Below are 22,532 nucleotides of genomic sequence, written 5' to 3' on the forward strand. Positions count from 1 at the left end.
AAAAGGAAAGAAAGCGTGTTCATTATTCTAGTCTGAGAAGTACAGGGAGAGGTCAAAGTCAAGCTGTTTGCTCTTGAAGAGTTGTATTCTGAATAAATTGGCATCAGCATCAAAATCCTTGATTTTTATCACGTAATTCAGTGTTTTCACTGGGCTATTTTAAAAGGAAAACAATTAGAAAAGGTTGTGTTCTCATTCATGTCTGAGTTGCTTGGTTTTGCTAAAGTAAAGGAGCTCTCTGGTCATTGAAACATCCATTTTGATTAAAATATGAACTATATTTTGCATCAGAGACAAAAATATATAATGTCCTGTCTCTTGCCTTTAATTGTCACAGTTCAGTGGTTTATACAGTGCTTTGGAATGGCAAAACTAGCTGACTGCCAGAGAAGCTAGGAATTGGTAGCTGTTAATAAAAATTTAATTTTATGGTATGCCCACCCAAGATTTATATAGTGGAATGGCAAACCTGGCTGACTGCCATGATACACAGTAAGCCCAGAGAAGGTAGAAATTGGTAGCTGTTAATAAAAATTTAATTTTATGGTATGCCCACCCAAGTGATCTGAAATATATCTCTAAGTGAAGGTGCAACTCTTTGCCTCTTTCATGCTTTAAAAGATTTTTAAGATTTTTTTTTTTCTATTTTGTTTTTGACACACATTCTCAAGGCCTGAAAAATTTCATACTTTGATGCTGACCAAGTTAAAGGATCTGTCAGCAGAGTCCCAATATGACTCTGAAGTGAGAAGCTGCAAATTTGACTTCCTGTTGCTGGTATTTCCATTGGGATCTAGATATTGAAAAATACTAGGGAAGTGGTTTTTTTACTCACACACACACACACATATATATATACATATATACCATATATATATTGATAGCTCAGAGTTATGTGAGGGGACTTCCATAGAACTGTGTCACTATCCTTATGAAGTGACTTTTTTCTCTTGGAATTTTTCAAGCTGAGTTTAGTTGAAATGGAAAATAGTATTTTTTAGCTATAATCTCCTACTTAGTCATAGTGTGATGTTTTCTGTACTGGACAGTATACTGCATTAAGTGGCATATAATGCAACAGTTATTGCAAGAGAAAAGACAAGATAAAAGTGGATTCAGAAGGTTGGGTTGTTCCCATGCTCTTTTATTATTTTTCTTCTGTTCCAAATCAGGCTATTTTTGTCCCTTTTTGGGGACCTGAAGAATAGCACATTTTAAATACAGGCTTTGTGTGGGAGATCAGTTTGTTTCTGAAGAAAAGTATAATCTCATGCTGTAATCTTCATGAGTAAGACCTCATTAATCTTTATGCTCTCATATGTAAGGAGTAGACCATTCATTTCCAGGACAGTGGGGTGATTTTTTTGTGGATTTGTATGTGGTTTTTTGTATGTGTTTTATGTTTGGGGATGTTTTCTTTTTAAATAAAAGCTTTTTTCCCTTATTTAAATATTTCCCAAGAGATTTCTGAATTGGCCAGTTACTTGTGTCTTTTTATGTATATGTTCATGTACCTGAATATACACACTGAAATAATCCTTAGTCGGTATTCCTACTTCACGTGGTAGAAAGGAGAAGCAAAGGGAGGAGCATTTGGACTTCTGCAGCAAAGTCTAGCTCAAGAATGCAGAGAGCTCAATGTGTCTTTATTATGTTTAGGTAATTTAATATGAAAAATTATATTTTAAAACTTCATTCTAAAAACAAACAAAGAACATTTTAAAAACCTCAAACTTTTCTCCTGAAAATTAGGATGTGGAACTAGAGGATATCCGTGAATATGTGCTGCTTGCAATTATAATTATTTTGATTGTTCCAGTAAATAGCAAACTCCCTTGAAATGTCAATTTTTCCATGTATTTTTAATGTTTTTATTGTGTTCGCTTTTTTTTCCATGAAAGAGCTTTAGTCTTGGTCAAATTGAAGCTGATGTTTATTTTCATCCAGGCTATAAATGGAAGACTCCTTTGACTTTTGTCTATGGTATGACCTGTGTGGGTTATAAATTGTGGTATCTCTCAGTCTACTGATCTTCTAGGTACATGGTTAAATCAAATTGAACCCTACAAAGTTGGTTAAAAGTAAGAAAAAATAATGGATTGGGGATTATGAAGGGATAGAGAGTATCTGTCTGCCACTTACACTTGGAAAAAGTAGCTATGTATGGAACTGGTTCAGTGGAATTAGATGTTCTCCTTTGTCAGCAGCAGTGGTAGTGTTGACTTTCAAACTAGAGGTGTTAGGCATTGCACAACATCAGTGTTCACAGACTGGGTGGTCCTGCATTGGTCTTTTAAAAGATGCCACTGAACTGTCCTAAATAATATTTTAAAATAATACATAAATATTCTCTCTACAGAACACAATGGAACAATTATTGAGTTATATCAGAATTAAATTCAAATTTAAGTGACTAGAATTATCATTAATAATATTTGTGGGGTGGACTTCAAAGCTTCAAATATCAGCTTAATAGGAGAGGATGAAAACAAGGTGTTGGGCTCATCCAGGGGCAGCTCTTGAGAAGAGATGGCAGAATGGTAACACAAATGGTACACGCTGATTTCACTTTTAAATTCTGGAGTCAAACACTGGGATGTGTGTCATTAAAAGATATTTTTAGGGAGACAGAGATTCTCACTTTAGAAAGAGACCCTGGGATGCTCTTCTCTGCTATTATTATATGTAAGTTCTGAGGAAGGCATATAAATACCTGTGTTGGAGCTTCAGCGCTAACTCCATGCACTACAGGCCAGGGACCCCAGGATATGTTGCAGCAGGATGGCCGTTCCTGTTTTACAGGTCCCTCCTGAGCAAGGAGCTGTAAACCACCGTAGTTACCAAACCACCTCCCTGTGGCCCTGCTGACCAGAGCTAACTGGTTCAGCCTGCCAGCATGAACTTCCTTTGTGGGCATTGGCATTGGATGCAATTTTACTGCTGTTTCCACTCTTGTGTTTGGAATTGACTGGCTCAGTGTGGCATAGCAATGGCTAAAATGGTCTCTACCAAAATTTCACATTAATCTGAGTATATCAGTTTCTCTGTTTCGTGTTTATTCCTCAGTGAAAGTACACTTATTCCAACACTGAGTAGGAAGGATGAACTTTGAAAATAGCAAACTTGGATGGCTTATTTTTTGCATTTTTTACTACCTATTTATATTAAGTTTCCTGCTCTTCTGACATATGTTAAAGACAAGTTAAAGGTTTTCTGTGTCTTGTAATTTGCACATTAGGATCATGATGGACTAAGACAATTACAACATGTGCAGGGTGAAACTGCCCTCACTATGGCTAATGAGTAATCAGAGTAGGTCTTTGAGTCTTTTCTGTCAGAGTGAATTCTCCTGGGAGGCAGCAGGAGACAGTTTATGACTAAAGTATGTGCTTGGGATACAGTGGCCAACATTCCACTTGACCTGAGAAGATCAGGTACTTGGTCCAGGTAAAGTAGTGCCTCAGTTTTCTTTTACTGCAGTGAGACAAATTATTCTGTGTTAGAGTCTTACTTCATTAAATCATGAAAAAATCTTTTGCTAATAGAACCAGTATGTTGTAAGAAAAAGTTATTCTTCTGGTTTTGAAGTCTTTTTAAAGTTGATTTTCAGTGAAAATTCTTAGTTCTCAATTAGCTCAGCAGACACGTTAGCGTGTTGTGTTTACTTCATGCCTCCCCACAAAACCCAAAAACCCAAACCAACCCAGAATTGTTCCAGGAATGCAAATAGTCAGGATAGTAAAGGAAACAGTATGTAAACTTGACTGAAATCCATTGTATTTTGCTGGTTATTTGTCACAGTGCTTGTATTAATTTATTTTGAAGAACAGTGTTTCCTAGATATTTCTTCTGAAAACATAACACTGGAACTCATTGGAGGACATTGTCATTGTTATGTTACATGAACTGAAGTGAGGAAATGGATGAAGTGTAACCAAGCACTAGGATTTTAAGTTCAAGAGTGTAGTGGTTTCCATAGAAACAGCTGGTCCTATCATAGCTACTGAATTAAATGCCTGTAGGATTTTGCTTTTTTTCCCCTCTTTAAGTAAAATTTGTTTATGATCTTTTTTGGTTTTCTCTTTCTTTTCACTTCAAGTTTCTGAAATTTTCTAACTAAATTTTTAGCAGTGCAATGCTTCCTTAGTCATTCCTTGTTTGAGAAAGCAGTGGCACATAAAACCATATTTGTTTCACTTTGTAGTAATCTAAAGGTGAGTGTGTCATTGGAAGTGGTATGAAGTTCACCTTAGCCCTGAGTGGAGTGACGCAGGGTGCTGTCACATTCACCTGGTGTCATGTTGGGATTGCCCTACTTTCACAAGTGGTGTGGCTTTGAACAAGTGATGCAGCTGGCAATGGATCTTCACAGCTTTGTTCATTCATGTGGACAATTTATATTTATTTTCCTTTTCTGTGTCAGTCTTCTTTTCATAATGCAAAGTAAATTTATTACAGGTACTGCATGGTGCTGTAGAGGTAGGGCAAAGCTAAATACGGAGTTCTGAGGGTTGCCAAGTGCTAATTTTAGGTGTTCAGTTAAGGAAGTGGGGTTAAGTTACCTGTATTTCCTATAAAGTATCTGGTGAAAATAGATGTCTAGAAGTGGGATTAATGAGAACTGTAGTTTAATTTATTTTACCAAGTGACTCTTGAAGAAGGGTTCAGAATGAAGGATTTCTTTTCTCTCGTTGAGAATGCTTGCACATTTAGGCTACAAATTTATACTTTTGCTGTCTTACTTTCTTACCTTGGGCACCTTAGCTAGTTTCTGGGCTGAGAAGGAGCTAATATTATTATTCTAGATGTGTCTCAAATTCCCAGAAAGTTCTGGAAGTCTTCAAAATGCTGCTTGGGGAGATGACTTTGTTTCAGTGACCATGAGCTGATACAGTTAAAATCAAATGGAAGAATAAACAAAGCAGGAGTATGTGTAAAGGCTTAGAATTTCAAGGAGGTAGGTGCTGATTAAACTAAATGTACTAGGTTAGTAATAGGGAGTCTGCCTGAGGAATTTGCATGCTTGGGGTTTCTTCAGGTTGAAGAAATTAAGTTATAAAATATCTGTGTGCTAGTTGAGTGAAAAGATGTGAAGAGAGACTTTGAACTTGACAGATGAGTAACTATCTCGGGAAGGATGCTGAGAAGGAGCAGAAAATAAATAATGGAATAAAATTCGTGATTTCTATTTATCCAAATTAGATCATGACAGATTCATCAGCCAGTTTTCTCTGGAAGGAGAGTGTTTTCCACATGGGGGAGATGCAGAAGAGGTCTGATCTGCCTGAACTTCAGTGAGTAGTTGATGTTGCGTAGCAAAAGGATCAGCTGGGGAAGGCAGGGCTTGATTGAGTGTGTGACTTAGGAGGAGAAGATGGTAAAGTACAGTGCTCAGGATGTAAGTGTCAGGCTGCCAGTTATGCTTAGTGGAATTCCTTAAAGATAATTTTGGGACCAGCTGTCTTTGTATTGTTTTCGTTTATGCCTCTAGGACAAGGAAAATCAGTATGCTGATGAAATTTGTTGATGATGAATAGTATAGAAGATGATTGTGGTGTTGTGTGGAGATGGGATTATCTCAAAGACTGAATTAATAGGAACAGAATTAGTTGAATTACAATAAAAATATCCTGTACATTATGGGTGATTAAAAGCTGTATTTTGAAATGCAAGCTTGAAAGTTTATGTCATAGAAACAACTGGGCTAGAGAAGAGCATAGTGAGATTATTGCATTACAAATGTAAGACAGTTGTGATGTTTGTAATGGAAAATGGAGAGGCTTTTGCAGTCGGTTTAAGGAGGTTCTAGTGTAATTTCATAAATTCCTGAAACACTGTGTGTCATTCTAATTATGCATACTTAAGAAAGTTTAAACAAAACTAAAGATATGCATAGGGATTAAAGTGGATTGTGGAATTGTTCACTTTGGAAAGGACCTTGAGCAATTTTCTAGCCCAGCTCAGCACTGAATTTAGACCAGATTGCTTGGGGCTTTGTTGATTGGACCTTGAAAATCCACAAGACCAGACCTTCCAGAGCATGAACCTTCCAGGTCATTCAGCATTCTGAATGACCACTGTTTTGAGATCCTCCGGGTGAAAACCTTTTACCTGATCACAGTTCAGTCTCTTGTTTCCATTTATGACGATTATCTATTGATCTTCTCTCTTGGACCTCAGTAAAGAGGTCTTTGGTAATTTAGGCATGGGAAGGCTGCTAATAGGTCCCCTCCAGGCGTACCAAGCCTAGTTACCTTAATGTCTATTGATGTGCTTCAGCATTCTGAAGACAATGTTCCTACCAAGGGCCAGCCTTTTAATGAAGAAAACCTTTGCTTTTTCATTCTACCTAAGTGTGTCCTTGTCTGCAGATGCAGAAGAAAGCCATCAAAACCCTAGGGTTTTTTTGGCTAAAGCATGATGCGCATGTGACATCAGTGAGTGTAACTTATTCAAGAATAAATTTAAGCTGGGAATGAGAAGTAAACACTCAGTGAAACAGCTCAGGTTCTACAAAAGACTTCCAGGACATGTAAAAACTGAAGTTCTTCATTGTATTCAGGAGGATGAATTCCAGCAGTGATGTGGTGTCCAGAACCTGCAGGTCCCTGCTGACTTGGCTTGTGTGATGCTTAGAGAGTTACTTGGGCTTGGTTCAACTTTGTATGTAAATCTGGTGGAATTCAGTCACTAAAGTGGGGATGGGAGATTTAGTCTAGAGCCATTAGGAAACCTTAATGTGTCTTTAGAGAACCAACTTCTTACAATAATGAACTTGAACAAGAAGGTAAGTGTATTGGAGGTTGAGGAAAAAAATGTTTTGTGTATGTATTTCAATCTTAAAACAGCTAAAGAAAAGCAGTTGGTTTAACTTGGGGCTGCATTTTAATTGGAAGTTGGGGAGCAATCTTAAGCTGCTACTGGAGCATAAAATTGATAACCAACTAGCTTGTTTAACTGAATAGATGAGAAGTCAAACATTAAGAAATGAGATTTCCAATCTACACAATGTTTATTGATATTACAGTGACTTCCCATTTATTTAACATTAACTGTGAAATTAGAAGCACTGTGGTACTAAGATATTTTGTAGGTATGCCTTAAAGAATGAACAAACTTTGCAGATGCCTAGAAAAAAAAAAAAAAAAGAAACCACTACAATTTACTCTCTGTCTGCATACATGTGACCCAAATTTCTCTTCCAAAAATTGTGGTCACAGTTATTATCTTCTCATAAATACAGTTTTATTTTTGGGTGGTTTTCTCTTTGGTGCGGGGGTTTGTTGTTGTTGTTGTTTGGATAATATAATGAACACTGAAATTTTTTATTGTGTATGCAGTGCAACTGATGGGGTAGTTACTGGAGCTGTGATTATGAGATTGGGGTGGGGGAGAGGGTGAGATTTGCATGCTTGAGATCACAAAGAGAATATGCTATTACATAAGTGTGCAGAGGGGATGTAGTCTGCAAATTGTATTTAATCCTTCTTCTGATACTCTGGCTGCCCTTGGCTGCTTTCAGCAGTAGTGTTGCAGTTGGTGCTACAAAGCAAAAGTGTGAGGATTTGATCCCTATCACTTTGTAGCAAAAGGCTGGAACTCCCTTTGGTACCCTGAAAAAAAGAAAAAACCCATAATCAGGACAGTTGTTGTAACATTCCCAGCCAAAGAACGAACTTGTCAGGGCTATGAGAATTGCAAAAGTTTTTTGTGATCAAGACACTTGACAAGAATAGGTGGAGGGGCTTTAATTATACAAGGAATACAGATACAACCTCCTTGGCAGCTTTTAATGTAGGAAATGGGATAGCTAAGATTGCTAAGAATCCTTTCTTAACTTGAAAAATAAAAACTTGACGCTTTTGTGTCAAAATTCCTCTACCTAACCACGACTTTTTTCTTCACTTTGAGTAATTGTGTTTACATGTATGCAGCTATCTTTTCTCATTCTTCTTTTAATTCTGAGGTTTCTGGAATTTTGCCAGAAATATTTTTTTCAGATCTCCTATAGTTTGTTTGCAAGATTAAGTAGTACAGCAGTTGCAAGTTGTTACATTTACCAATATTCTTGAGGGAAATGAGATTGGATTCTAAATTTAGAGGCAAGTTTTAGGATTATTTGCTTCAAACCCTTTGGAGTAGTATGATACGCAACTCAAGACTAAGATTCCTTCAAGCCAAGATTAAGAAACATAAATATATATATATATATAGAGAGAGAGAGAGAGAGTGAGAGAGACAGAAACATGTAAACTAAATATGTCAGTGCATGCTGTACTGTAAATAAGAAAATATTCAAACCTTTCATTAGAACAGACATATCTTTGACTGTCTTAAAAATTCATTTTGGGCTTCTGGTGATATGTGATGATTTTTTTAAAAAATGAAAATATTTGTCCTATGTTTTATACATATTTTGTAATATACCCTGTAAAACTATTATCTCAATGTGCCTTTTATTTTTATGGTAAGACTATAAGAAATGCTCTTCAGCATCAAGAACCTTATCCATCTTGGGGAAGTAGAGGGAAAGAAGGATCTAACATTTTTCACTCTTATCCCCCACCCCCGTCCCCCTCCTATTGCTTATATTGATTTTATGGTGTATATTAACTGCAGAGGTGTGACTTAATGAAATTTTTCAAGAAGCCAAGTTAGTTTTGGTTATTTTTTAGAGATATTAATCTCTTTTCTATATTCACTTTAGTGTGCCTGGTGATCTCAAAACTCAGTAGTAGAGAATAAAAAGAAATGTGTCTTCTTAATGTTGTGGCAGAAGAAGAAGAATTACTTTACTTCTGTGTTAATGTAGTGCCATAATCATACTTCTAAGTGCTCAGCAGGGCTAATCTTCTGGGGTTTTTTAAAGTCATCTCCTTACAGGATCCAAACCTGATAGTTCTAGGGAGTGGATGGTTTGGTGTTCTGCCTACTGCCTAGGAAAGTGCTGTGGTCTTAAAACCAGGTAACTCCCATCACAGCTAAATTACACACAGATGAAGCAAAATAAATCCTTAGATAAATGATATAAATTCAGAGTTTAGGAACTAACTGCTTAGCCAGAGGGAGCAAGCTAAGAGGGATGTCTCAAAAGCCACTTAGAGTATAGGAAATGAATATGGGGAATTGGAGTGAGAGGCAAAAGGGCTGCTGGTGAAGAAGCTAAGGTAGGCACTGGTGTTGAAAATTTTGGGTTGGTTTGTTTGTTCTCAACAGGTAGCCCATTTCAAGCATAAGTAACAGTTTCTGATGTGGTCTGAACTTCCTAAATTTTTGGCAGTATGCTGGTATTTTAAAAAGGTGCGTTAATGCTTAAAAAATAATTTAAAATAATACGTATAGAGAGAGTGGAATCAAATGCAGTGCACCCCACTTCCAAAAGCTGGAGTGTGGCAAACTGATGAATAGAACTTACTTTCTACATATGCATATGCATGCATATTTTTTATAGTGTCATCTGAATATGTACTTGGTAACTGACATGGTGCTGTTTTGCAAACTGTTAGTTAAACAGGAGAGATTAAAAAATATTAGAGAAACTGTGTGTCTGTGAGCCTTATATAAAGGACCTGGCTGAGAGGGAGGGAGGCAGCTCAGAGAGCTCTTGTTATTAAATTCATTATGAAACAACTGTCAGATCAATTTTGATGTTTCCTAATTCATTTCATGACAAAGGTAAGTGTAAAGATGTCTTGCTGCTAGAATTCTTTGATGACACGAAGTTTGAAAAGTGCTTGTAATGGAGAGAGGAAGAAGAACTTTGAGGGATTTCTTAGGTCCAGTGCCCAGACATGGGATAAATCTGAAACATCTTTGTGATACAGAATACTTCTTTACACTTAGCCCCCTTTCTCTCTGAGGGATGGAGTAATAGGAGTGGGATGAAATTTGTAGCCATGTGCTTTAGGGTGCTACAGCCAAAATAAAAGCTTGGAGGCTGAAAAATTGGAAGGGTCAAAATAGAGAAGGGTGCAAAATAACCCAGCAAACAGCATGGTGCAGTTGTGAAGAAGGCATATGTGGTCTTGGGACACAGTCACAGATGTAGACAGGAAGTTACTGGTGGTGTTCTACAAGCAGCTGGTTAGACATCATGTAGTATGCTTCAGAAATTGTTGTTTGTTTGAGGAGGAAATAGAAAAAATTGTGCAGAGACAGGCTCCTAATGGATGAAAGGAGGAATAGGTGTCTCACTGGAGAAAGCTTGAAGAGGCTGTCTGGGGTAGTCCAGCTAAAGAAACTGTGTATGTGAGTGATGTCTATACATACACAGGTACAGTCAGTAAAGGGGGGCGAAATACTGAAACTGAAAGATATAAGCAAAACAACACCTGAATATAGTCCAAATTTTGAAGCTGTAGTTTCATCACAGTAGTCAGGTTTTTGGAGTAAACAAGAAGAGTAGAATTTGATGTGCTTTTTTGGCTAAATGTTGGTGAAATTTGAAAATAATTCTTTAATCATTGTGGAAATTCCAAAGAAAACAGTATGGTGTACAGCCAAATGTATTCTGAATTTTATGAAGAATTGTCTTCGACTAAGCAGCATTCACTCAGTTTCTCCCTTTCAAGTTTTTTTGTCATTTCGTGGTATGCAGTGATGCTCCTGGAGTGGCTGTGGTGCTTTCTCAGAGACAGCTACCATTTGCTTTCTTGGGCTAATGGGAGAACTTGTATTTTTCCAAAGGGTGTTAGTGGGAGGACAGGGAGGAGAACTTAGCCTTTTATGCTCACTCTTTTTATACTTGCTACACTTTGAAATAGACACTGAATTGCTTTTAGGAGGGGTCATTTCCTTCATTGACCTTGCAGTGTGCTGGATGGTAGAGATTGTAATTTGGATATCTCCATTAGGTGCTTAAAGATTGGTCCGATGAATCCAAGCCAAAGCATTCAGGAGGGAATAGATGATCTGTCTAAAGAGCTCCTGAGATAAGTGGAGAGTAGGCAGCTGAGGCAGGGCTCTTATGTTCAGAAGATGTGATGCACTGAGATATTTTTCAAGAAGTCTAGCAAACTTGGACTTTGCTGTAAATTTTGCACTTGGTTTTTGATGTAGAAAACAGTTTGCTGAATTCCAACAAAGAAAGCTTTGTTGCAATTTACCTAAAGTGAGAGCCACAGCTTGAGAGTGTGACTTGGAAAAAAGTATCCAAGCAGTTAGTCTGCTAAAGTCTCACTGAAACTTGATGAAATGTGGGCTTGTAGGTCAAAGTACAACAGCAGCTAGACTCCTGCTTGCCATGGGCATTGCTAAGTGTTAGCTACCCAAATGTATTTTGTGACCTTGCTAACAGTCGCTTGCGGAGCCAAAATTTAATCTCTTTTGCATCGTAAATAATGTCATAGTGAGCTCTTTATATGTGTTATTTTAATGCTATATGGAAAATAAATTCTATTCAGTAGTTTGCAAATAGAAGAGAGGAAAATTATGGCTGAAGGTGCTGGTGGTTATATGGAGGAAATTAATGAAAGAAACATTATGGTGTGATGTTATTACTGTGTTGCATGTGGACCTCACTTTTCTTGTGGTGAAAGACAGTTGTGGGATAAAGTTTTGGATTCAGAAGACCGGCTGAGGGATTATTCAGGAAGGCAGCTTTGTGGCAGCTTGTGGGAGCAAGGAAGGATGCTGTCTGACTCTCGGGCATTTTGGAGGAGATGCACTGGCTGAGATCAGGAGAGACCATTCTAGGGCTTTTATTTAGGCTCATACGGTATTCAGGTGCAGATTTTGATATTTTAATTGTCTCTTAAGTTAATTTTTCAGGTTTATATTTTTCCTCTTCATTCAGGAGCTATATTGCTTATGTGTCATTGTTAGAGTATATTTCTACCTTATTGAGAGCTATTTTTTACTGGCACAATTGATTCAATCGCTAACAGAATCTTCTGGTGTTTATAATCAAAAATACCAGCTGTTAGAATTTAATCTTCCTAGATTATGGGTATGTGAACAACATTTTATTGACCTCTTTGACCCTCTTTTTAACATATGTTAACATGTTGAACTGTTTTCTCAAATCATTTGGATCAGTCTTCCAAAAGCAACGACAGTTTTTAATAACTGTAAAAAAGAAATAATTTAAGTTGTCTCTGTAAACTTTCCTAATACTGATGTTTTGGGGTTTTTTACCAGATAAATTTGCGCCTCATCTTGGTAAGCGGGAAAACAAAAGAGTTCCTGTTTTCACCGAATGACTCTGCTGCAGATATTGCAAAACATGTGTATGACAACTGGCCAATGGGTGAGTAGCAGCGTGCCTTTGGCTTTGTAACTGGTGAGCAAGGAGATTGCCTGTATATGCAGACTGAAGTGTCAGTAAACTGATCTCTTGCTCAACATTCAAATTAAGTATGCTTATTCACTATCTGGACAAAGATTTATGTAGAAATACAGGTGTCCTGCCTTCTTTTTCACAGTTCCTTCAGTTGGGCAGAATTTTAGATGTCAGGACTGTTTTCTACTTTATTTCTAAAATCTGCTTCCCCAAATTGAAGTACTTCTTTCCCCCTGTCTTTAGACACATTTCTTTATCGATTGATTTAGAGGATCTAGTAAGTGTGAGGAAATGTTGGAGATATAAAACCTCTTATGTGAGAACAGCTAAAATAAAACATGGGAAGTCACAGGAATGCATTAGTGAAATTGAGTCTGAAGTACTTTTTCCTTACTGCTTAATCTTGGAAAGGATCTGTAATACTGATATTTTTCCAGGGAGAAAACAAATATAAAAGCTCATTTTAAGAGACATTAGAAGACTGGATGTTGTTTGTGTAAATATAGTTGGTGTCATACAGGAATACTGGCTTTGGAAAATGGACTTGAGAACTTAAGATGTGTATTCACATATGTGAATAGCTCCCCAAAACAAAGTGCTTCTGTTCTCCCCGACTATGATTTCATGGGAAAATAGCCAAAACACAGACATAGCATTACATAGGATGAAAGAAAATGCTTCTTTTGGTGCAGGACTTCATTTGGGTTACTGTTTTGATGTTAAAAAGACTACTATTTAGACAAACTAAAACATTGCACTATCTGTTTCTCTGGTGCCTTTGTCAAAGACATATGGTGGATAATAGTTTATGCCAAAAAGTTAATAGTGATAATCAGTATTTTAAGGCTTAAACTGGTCTTTGAGGTCAGGAAAATGTTCAGTTTGCTGTTTGATTTGCTGGGATGCAGTATTATGTATTTAGTAAAATATGTAATGAAGGAGGAGGTTTTAAGTCCTCTGAAGCATCAGTTACAGATGTAAAATGCTTTAAAAATAGGTTAACATAGCTTCTGTGCTGTACATATTTTAATGTACGTATGTACATAATGTACAACATAGTTGTCATATCCAAATGTTCTTTGTGTACATTTATTTGAATTGGTAGAGGCAGAACTGGATTTTTTTTCTTACTCAGGTTTATGCTTGTGAACATGTGATGTCATGTTCACAGTCTTGTGAAGAGCTTGAAAGTTGCAGATTCTGAGTTTAGAGTTGGGAAGAAACCCAGACCTTAAAGTCTCTTCTTTAGAAAACAGTAGAACCAGAACTGGAAATCTCAGTTCAAATACCTGCAGTCCTGAGGGAGTACTCTAAATTTTGATGAATATTTAATTACTTTTGCAAAGAAGAATAGTCTCAATTTAAAAGGAAAAAAAAAAAAAGTCACTTCAGAATAGCATGTAGATTTTCACAAACATTAGCCCATTAGCTGTTTTCAGACTGAGAGTGCCACAGGACTGAGAAATCTTGATGAAAACTAAAGTTGCCTTGAAACAGGTGTTACAATTTTTTTTACCACCATTTTGACTTGTCATGATCTTGTGGGGAAAAAAGGAATGAGATAACCTCCGTCACATGCTGGCAGGATTAAGGCAAACGTCGCCCCACCTCTTTTGCCAATACAGTTGTTAATTAAGGATGCCTCGACTTGCAGTAGAAAATGCCAAATTTATTTTAATGTGTATCATCTAGACAGGCTACCTGTTCTCTTCTTCTCCTCCCCATTTTCTACCAAATAATATTAACTTCTTTCTGGTACAGCAATTATCTGAACTTAAAAAAAAAGGTAGATTCAGTGGGTCCTTGGCTCATTTAGTCATCACTGGAAATTAAAATCTGAATTCATGTCAGAAAGAAATGTTTCAGACTTCCAGCCAAGAAGCAGAAATTAAAAGGATGGGTAACTTGGCAGCTTAACAGTGAGAAAATACCTGTGCCAAAAGCAAGTCTGTCTTCTTTTGATTGTGGTTTTACATCATTATGGCACTGTCAGCTGACTGAATTTCTCTTTACAGCCACAGTATAGTGGAGTTCAGACTGTATGGAGTAAAAAGAACCAAAACAAAACTATTATGGTAGCAGTGTGATAATTCAGATCCTTGATGTAGCCCACTTCACAGCACAGCGGAATGGGCATGTGCTTGAATTGCAAGACAATTGAATCAGACCCTAAGTGGAAATACTTGAAATTCAAATAGCTTTGGTTGCCTAATTTGATCTAATCTTATAAACCAGGCACATGGGAGCACCTGGGAGTGTTGCACATTCTACTGCTGGTACCAGCCTTGCTCCCACCATGGTCGGGCTGAGATGGCTCCTGCTGCCCAGTCTGCCTGCTTGCTTTTTGCACCAGATGCCTCTCTGTACACTCTGCAGCTGTGGCTTTTGTTTTAAATGCTTCCCCTTCTACCCTTTTCAGTTCTTCTCCTTTTGTGGTGCCAGTTGCTCTTGCCTGTATGTTAATTGTGTGTTCCCAGTGAACAGGTTGGTTTCTGTGGCTTGTCCTGATCCCATGCTGAATATTGATTTTGCTATATAAACACTACAAAAACAGAGAGGACATTTGTGAACAACTGTAGCCAGATATCTGGTCATCTAAGAAACAGAAGACACTGTATTCCCAGAGAGACCATTTAAATTCAGCATTTCAAGGCTTTATGATACTTGTTCTGAAAGCAAAGTGCATATTTATTTGTTCTTCACATTGTGACAGGGAATGGGAAAAGAGTAGGAAAAGACCATTTAAGCTTATCAATTATTTATGATAGCTTAAGCATTATAGGAAAATGCAAGCTTGCTTTTTTTGAACCACTGCTTGCCACATAAAAACATTGAAACACATAAAAACACACATAAAAATGGATGGACCTTGGAGAAGCTCCTTAAAATGTATTGGTGGGTGTGTGCTCTGAGAGAGCCTGCGTTCGGGCTCTGTGGTGGCGGTTGGGGGCTGCTCAGGCCACTGCCCCCTCCAGACATGGAACTGGTTGGATCTGGCTGTCATCGAACGGCGCTGAGCCGCCTCCGGAGCTTTTTTTCAGTGCTGTGATCTCAGAGTCCTGGTTCAAGTGACCCATCACATGCGCGCTCGCTCTGGGTGCCGCAGCTTCCCGTTGCTGGAGAACGGCTCCAGTTAGTCAATTAGCTGGTGGTGGGGAGTGTGGCTTGGGAAACTTCAGAATGGCTTGGATATCAAGATTCAGGAAGCAATTTGCATGTATGAAATATTTTCTTTAGGACTTGTGTATGTTCTAAATATATCCTGCAGTCTGTGACATCAGTAATATTTATACTTGCAGACATAAGATTACGTGTTTCAATGCCCAGGGTCAAATAATAGATTCAAGAATAGACTTCAGGAGTGCTGGCCTTGAATTATCTTCCTGTACCTTCGGCCTGCCTTCTCTCTTTAGTGTTTTGTGCAAAAGAGTCCTTTCCCGATTTTCTTCCTGGGTAAAGGTGAGAGAAATAACAAAAGATGTTTTTATTACAATGTAACTGTGAAAATTCTCTCTCTCTTCAGATTGGGAAGAAGAACAAGTCAGCAGTCCAAATATCTTGCGGCTTATTTATCAAGGGAGGTTTCTTCATGGCAATGTGACATTAGGAGGTATGAAAATAATTTTCATTGTACGTGTTACAGTTAGGCAAAGGGGATATTTACTTACAGTTCAGTGAATACTACTTTACTGTTCAAGATCAAGGATGGCCTGCTTTATACTGCTGTTCTTGTGCATAGAGTGGCATTGTACTTTATTGCATATTTTTCCATCTTGTTACCACGAGCTGTTAAACTTTGCGAGGTGCCACCTGCTAAGTCAAGTCTCCTCTCACACAAAGAAACTGTAGTGCTGCTTTTATTTGTTGTCTTTCTAAATGGAATATTTTGTTCCACCTCTCTCACACTGCATTTGCAGGACAAGCTACTTAATAAATATCTGAAGTATTTTAAAATGCATGATAAACTTTATGATAATTGGTCAAACAATACTTTAAATCTTCGTGCAACGCAGGAAAACACCCTATGAATGAGAATGAGGGGAAGCATTCTTGCTGTCCAGTGCTCTCCCAGGGATACAATTGCATAGTTATGTGAAAACAACAGTAAATGGCTTCACTTCGTTTGCTAAGGAAATGCAATTCAACTGTGCCCCCTCGTGGCAGCTGTTTCCTCACAATTACGCGTTTTGGTGGGAACCCTTGATAGAGGTGTGACACACATTTAAGTCATCCCTCCTTTTGTAGGTGGCATTTGCCAATGGGAATATCAGCTGTATCAACGGCAAAACAATGTGAGACTCCCCATTCTGTGCCAGTTTAAAAACAAATCAATGCTCCTACTTTGTATGTTCAAATTATTTATGGTTTGGTACCTGAATTCAGTACAGAAATGAGAATATAATATAATACAAAATCACCAATGAATTTTTTTTTAAGTTAAGAGGAATCTGAAAAGAATACTTCTGGACTGCCTATGCTGATTTGCCATGAAGAATTGACTGGGATGATATAGTTATTGATTCACTTTCTACCATTCCCAGTGTTGCCTAGTGATGTACTTATAGATTTACTCTCCACATATATAAATTTTTAATGCTTCTATATATACAAACAAGATCATTGTCAGCTCAGCTGGAAGAACTCTGAAATTTTTATTCACTCTTTAATTTGTATTTTTACCAGGTGACAGTGAGTGCAGCTAGTAGCAGTTGGAATAGAGTTGAAAGACAAATGTTAAGTCTTGGATCATCTCTGCAATTAAAGATGCTAGTCTTACCCTACATTTCCAGGCAAGGATAGCTAACTGGGATTTACTTCACCATTTATTTACTTTATACTTTGCTGAGTGCTGCTCTTTACCACCAGTATTTTTTTCCCTTCAGTGACATTTGTCTAAATCTGAAAAAATGTTGAATATTTGTTGAATATATTGTTTAATGAGTTAAGCTGAAAATAATAGCTGCATGCTGCTGACTGTGCATCAACTTAGGTCTATGAATTTTGAACACTTACTTGGGTTCAGGGCATTTTAGTTCATTCTTAATCACTCATGCGTTGAGATTTAATCATCATGTTTTTACCCCAAGGATCTTACATGTATATTAGTGTTTTTCAAAAGTATTTTCGTTACTGTATTGTTTTAAGAAAAAGCATCCCTGAAACATTGGCTTAACTTCAGCACTAATGAAGTTATCAGGAGTAAGATTACACTGCTGAAAGTGGAACAGGAATTCATGAAACAGCCTGAAAAGTCTCTTATTTTAGTTTGTGTTGTTCATTGGAGGTACCCTTAAGTGAACTTGTTACCTTTAAAAGGGAGGTGAAGGGGGGAGTTTATTAAACAATATTTTTATTATGTTTCTTAGCTTAACTTACATTAAGCTTTTCTAGCGGCAGTTCTCTTTGAATGAGTTATAGCACTTAGTGTCATATTTGCTTTAGGTGATTAGGAATTATTGACTGGAATTTGGACCTCCTGAAAATCACTTTATCATCCAGTGAAACAAAAGTTTCCAAGGAAACAGTTTGGTGTTTTCCTTTTTAACTGGAGTCCATTTTTGTTCACTTTTACCTTACATGTCTGTGTAGTGTTATGAATTTGAGACTTCTATAAACAAAGATGCCTCAAAAAAGAGAAACTGGTAGGAAAAAGTGCTTTTGAGTGAAAAAACTGTATTTTCAATAAATCACCCTTTGTGATACCTGAATGTCCTGTCACTACAGGAACAGCAGAGCTAATGGCACTGGGAGCAGTGTGGAACAGACACCTCTGTAAAGCTGCACTGCTCCTGCCTGCAGTGCTTGAGCCACACTGCTTTGTTGTGTCCTGCCTGTGCAGAGAGCTGGAGAGTTGGCTAGCAAGGCGTTGTTCAGCTTCCAACAGGAAATTTAATCCTTTAGCTAAATATTTGTACTGCAGTTTGCATTTCAAATAATATTAATTAGGGAAGTAATACATAATCAACAGGTCTCCATTTCTTGGTAGATAATGGTAATCAGCAGGATTTGCTTCCTTATTTACTGGGGAAGGGAAGTTTAACCCACCATGTGCCATCCACATTCCAAAAGGGGGTGAAAAGTAAGTTCTGACGATAGAAAATACAAAGCAACAATGGAATTGAACAGTTGGGAAAGGCATTAAATACAAATTGGGTAAACTGAGAGAAAGGGGTGAGAGCACAAAGAGAAGAGCAATAAAGGATTACTGAGCATAGGATAGGCTGCTCAGTTCTGTTGTGGTGCTCCAAGCAAGAAGCTGGAAATTTCTAGCAAGAACTTGCGTAAACTATGCAAACTACTAGCTGAAATTAGTTAATATAAATATTAGCATAGTACTACTTGATTACTGTAAATAGTTAATCTCCACAACTCACCAATCAAGTCTCATGAATTGTGTTGATATTATGAAAGATGTTCCTAATATGATTATTGTGTAATTTAAGAGTTTGTTATGAAGGCAATCCTTTTCCATGGAGTTTGCAAAGAGCATATTAACAGTCAGAGTTTTAACTTGTATCATGGCATCAAGTACCCAAAATACATCATCTTTCAGTTATCAATACATCCAATCTTACAGTTTCTAGTTGCAGGCACAGGCAGTGCTTCAATTAAACTAAGCAACTTTCAGATTTGCCTTTCCACAGAGATGGGTTTTCCCAAAGTACAGCTGCTTCAAAGAATCTTTGTGGAGTTCTGTTTCACTTTGTGTGCTTACACCTGTGTTTGAACCTGTGTTTTGATCATAATTTGCATTTATTTAAATAAATATGTAGGGAATGAACATGATTTAATAGTGGTGTTGTAGTGAGGCTTTTATTGGTGAATCCTTAATCCATGCTGTAGGGATTAAAACAGAGAGGCATTTTTTGCTTCATTTGCCTCTTTAGGTTTATTGCACATTCCTTATTAATTTATTCACTTAAAATGCAATTTCACTGTCTGTGAATATAAAAGTTGTAACTTGAGTTTGACAGGACAAAGTCTACTCAAATCAGAATGATTTTTGTATTAAGGATTAAATTCTTGTTAAATTTATAACTTTTTTTTCCACTATAAAGTGGGAAGGACAGAACTTTGCTAGAAGACCATCTTTGCCTTTTATTTCTCAGAAAAACAATCAAGGAAGATACTCTAAGTATACAGTGTATTTATATACTTAAATTGGAATGTAGAAAAATTATCATTTTAGTTTCAGACACAAGCAGAATGAATTGTGGAAAGGACGATCTTTTAAAATTTTGTGTTGCTAAAGCTCACAAAGGCAGCATTGTGAGAGCTACTACTTTAAATTTGATATTTTTCACATGCAGCTGATGTTACAGATTACTATTATAAAGCAAGAGGCAAGATTTCGAAATTTTGTATTTCAAAAAATCTGTGTTACGGATCAAAATATGTTTTAGGAAAATCTGTTTTACCATAGAGGCTCAGTGTTTTGATATCTCAGGAATAATACGATTGGGTGGCTATAATACGATTGGGTGGCTGCATTAGCAACTTTTTTTCATCCTTATCATTAAAGAGTGCTCAACACCTGAGTCTTGGCATGAATGCCCACTTCACTTTTTTACTCAAAAGAGGAAAGCTAATCTTCCTAACAGGAGTATCCTGTGTTTAAGAATGCAGTGTTGTAAGTGACTGTTGCCATGCCCTGAGTCCCTGATTTACCAAACTTCAACCAGTAAGCTGTTCAAACCTAACAGTATGAACTCTTGAATATGTGCTAATCCAATTATAGTTAGTTTCAACTGGGTGTTTTGAAGAAAAAAAGGCTGATACAATGTGTTAATAACTCTCCCTTTCTCTTTTTGCAGCATTAAAACTTCCTTTTGGCAAAACAACAGTGATGCATTTGGTGGCTAGAGAGACACTGCCAGAACCAAACTCTCAAGGTAGGCTGGGCACTGGAGGAGTTTCTTACTCAAGTACATGGCAAAGTGGTCAGGTCTCTTACAGGCTCTTTGAGTATTTCATAGTAAAGTCAAATCCTTGTGCTCTTTTGTGAAGAAGCTAATAGAATGCTTTTGCACCCCTTTCTAGAAAACTAAGAAATTAACTTTCTGGTTTAGCATTTTTATATAGTGCAGAAACTTACTCAGACCTTAAAAGCTCTTGTTTTTATGGTGAAAAACTAGTCCTGATTTATTTTTCAGTTCTGTATGCATGTGCATAGCAATAAATAATTTTTTTACTGGAAACAATTAAGAACAGACTTGTATTAAGCATGCTTCTCACACAGAACTGCCTCATGTTTTAGAAATGGAATGTAAGTAAAACTTCCTTCTTCTTTGCAGGTCAAAGGAACCGTGAAAAAACTGGAGAAAGCAATTGCTGTGTAATCCTGTAAACCCTGTTAGCTTTACCTGCTAAGTGTGATGTAATATAGTCTTTGTCTTTCATGCTGCTGGAATAGAAGAGGCCCTACCTTGCTTCAAACACCTGTAGGAAGAGCCTGTCTGTAAATCCATGGAACTGAAATAATACATGAACACTGTCTCATTAGTCTAAAAAAAAAAAGTGAAAGATCTATGAACATTTTGTTTATTTTTTTCAATTCCTCCTTTTTGTTTGTTGAATAATCTTACAGTACATCACTTTTTGAAAGAATTCAGTCTCCAGAAAAGTTTGTGGTTTTTTCCATAGCAGGAATCTTTTTGCTACCACAAAAATCTGCATTAACCGGATCTAACCAGTCAAGCTTTCTAGATGCAATTTGCACTAAATATGGTTGACAGTATATTTCTCCTCAACAATCTCTAACAATATTTGAGACATCTAGTAATAACCCACAATGTATAATGCAACACTGGAAAATAGTGTATTAATAAGTAAAACAAATCTCACTTACGGCCAAATCAAAGGAAAAACTGTTAAGTCAATTCTACCTAAGTCAACCTCGGTGGCCAAACTGGCACAGAATACTAACTAAACCAAGTCTAACTATATATCTTTTCACTGCAACAAAGAAAAAATACTATGTGCCTGTAATTTAAAAGCACTCTGTAGAGGGCTGATGAAACTGATTTTTTGTTACTGTGTGCACTCCAATCGTGTGTTAGTTGAGTGCTTATTCAGACAGCACAAACAAGTGCAGAGAGTGCATTTCCTAGCCTTAATATGGGAGGGGTAGTTTCCTGTAGTTCATAGGCTTTTATTATTGTGCATAAATGTTAGAAAACATCATTTACTAATCAGTTTTATGTATTTGAATATTGGCAATTGGTGTTTTTCAGTCATTTTTCTCATCTGTACCTTAGACGTCAGTGTCATGCTTACTCATTAGAGATTTCAAAAGAATTATTAAAATTTAAAAAGCAAAAAGAAAAACTTCTGCCATAATACTAGTTTTGTTTCTTTACGTAATCTGCATTTGGTATTAGTGCTTGCAATGGTATTAAAATCAGAAGCTGATTTTTGAAGGCATACATAATTGAAAAGGATGCCATTCTTTTATTTCATATCAATAATTTAAATGTTGATATGCTAAAGAAATTTGCACAGCACTAAAGCATGAGCTAGTTTCATCTAAACCTGTAAAAAATAAAAATAAATAAAAATTAAAAAATATAAAAGATTTTATATTTTTTCACTGGGGAGGAATTCTTCCTGGGTGAAATTACAAATATGTGTAGAATATATTTAATAAAAATCTTATAAATTACATAACTATAGAAGTTAAATATAGATTGGCGTGTAGTATAATAGAACAATATTCCATATAAATAGCTTTAGCCTTTAAAAAACTGAGTCACAGGTTGACATTGTGTTCTGTACTTAAGTGTCCACAACTCTTACAGATGTTCTGTGTAATCGTTTTTCCGAATGATTGGCATCATTCAAATGTAAACAGGTTATTTTATTCATTGTTACTGCTTTGATGAAATGCTTTATATGCAGTAGATTTACAAAAATATTGTTCATACTGATCAGAATTAAATTTGTATAGAGCAGAGTTTTAAAACAAATTGTAAATAGCACTAAACATTTTCTTTCTGCAACCTGTACTGATAGACTCTTCTGTAAACTAAATAAAAGAATATTGTAGTGCATTTCAGTGGTGTTTCAAGGGTTGTAATTGGGCCTGAACTGCTTTTAATAGTGTTTCTTAATCTGGAAATTAAGTAAGGACTCCATTTTACTTATTTTTTAAAAAGGAGGGGCACAAAGCTTGCTGGAAAATGCTAATGGGATTTATCCTTTCACTCCATAAGTGGCCTGGAAGTCTTTCTTGTGTTGAAGAGGAATGTGAACA

General features: G+C 36.7%; 1 protein-coding gene across 2 annotated transcripts in view; it reads left to right on the forward strand.

The window, feature by feature from the left end:
* Positions 1–22,330, forward strand: part of UBL3 (ubiquitin like 3) — a 57,089-nt gene extending 34,759 nt beyond the window's left edge. For both annotated transcript variants that reach the window (XM_039718360.1, XM_039718359.1), the window contains exons 2-5: positions 12,139–12,247; positions 15,804–15,890; positions 20,095–20,172; positions 20,575–22,330. In XM_039718360.1, the coding sequence (XP_039574294.1) occupies positions 12,139–12,247; positions 15,804–15,890; positions 20,095–20,172; positions 20,575–20,627 (327 nt within the window). In that variant the 3' untranslated portion in view covers positions 20,628–22,330. The remainder of the gene's footprint in view (positions 1–12,138; positions 12,248–15,803; positions 15,891–20,094; positions 20,173–20,574) is intronic.
* Positions 22,331–22,532: the final 202 nt, after the last annotated feature.

This window comes from Passer montanus, unplaced genomic scaffold, assembly GCF_014805655.1.
Source record: "Passer montanus isolate IOZ18808 unplaced genomic scaffold, ASM1480565v1 scaffold4, whole genome shotgun sequence".
NCBI lineage: Eukaryota > Metazoa > Chordata > Aves > Passeriformes > Passeridae > Passer > Passer montanus.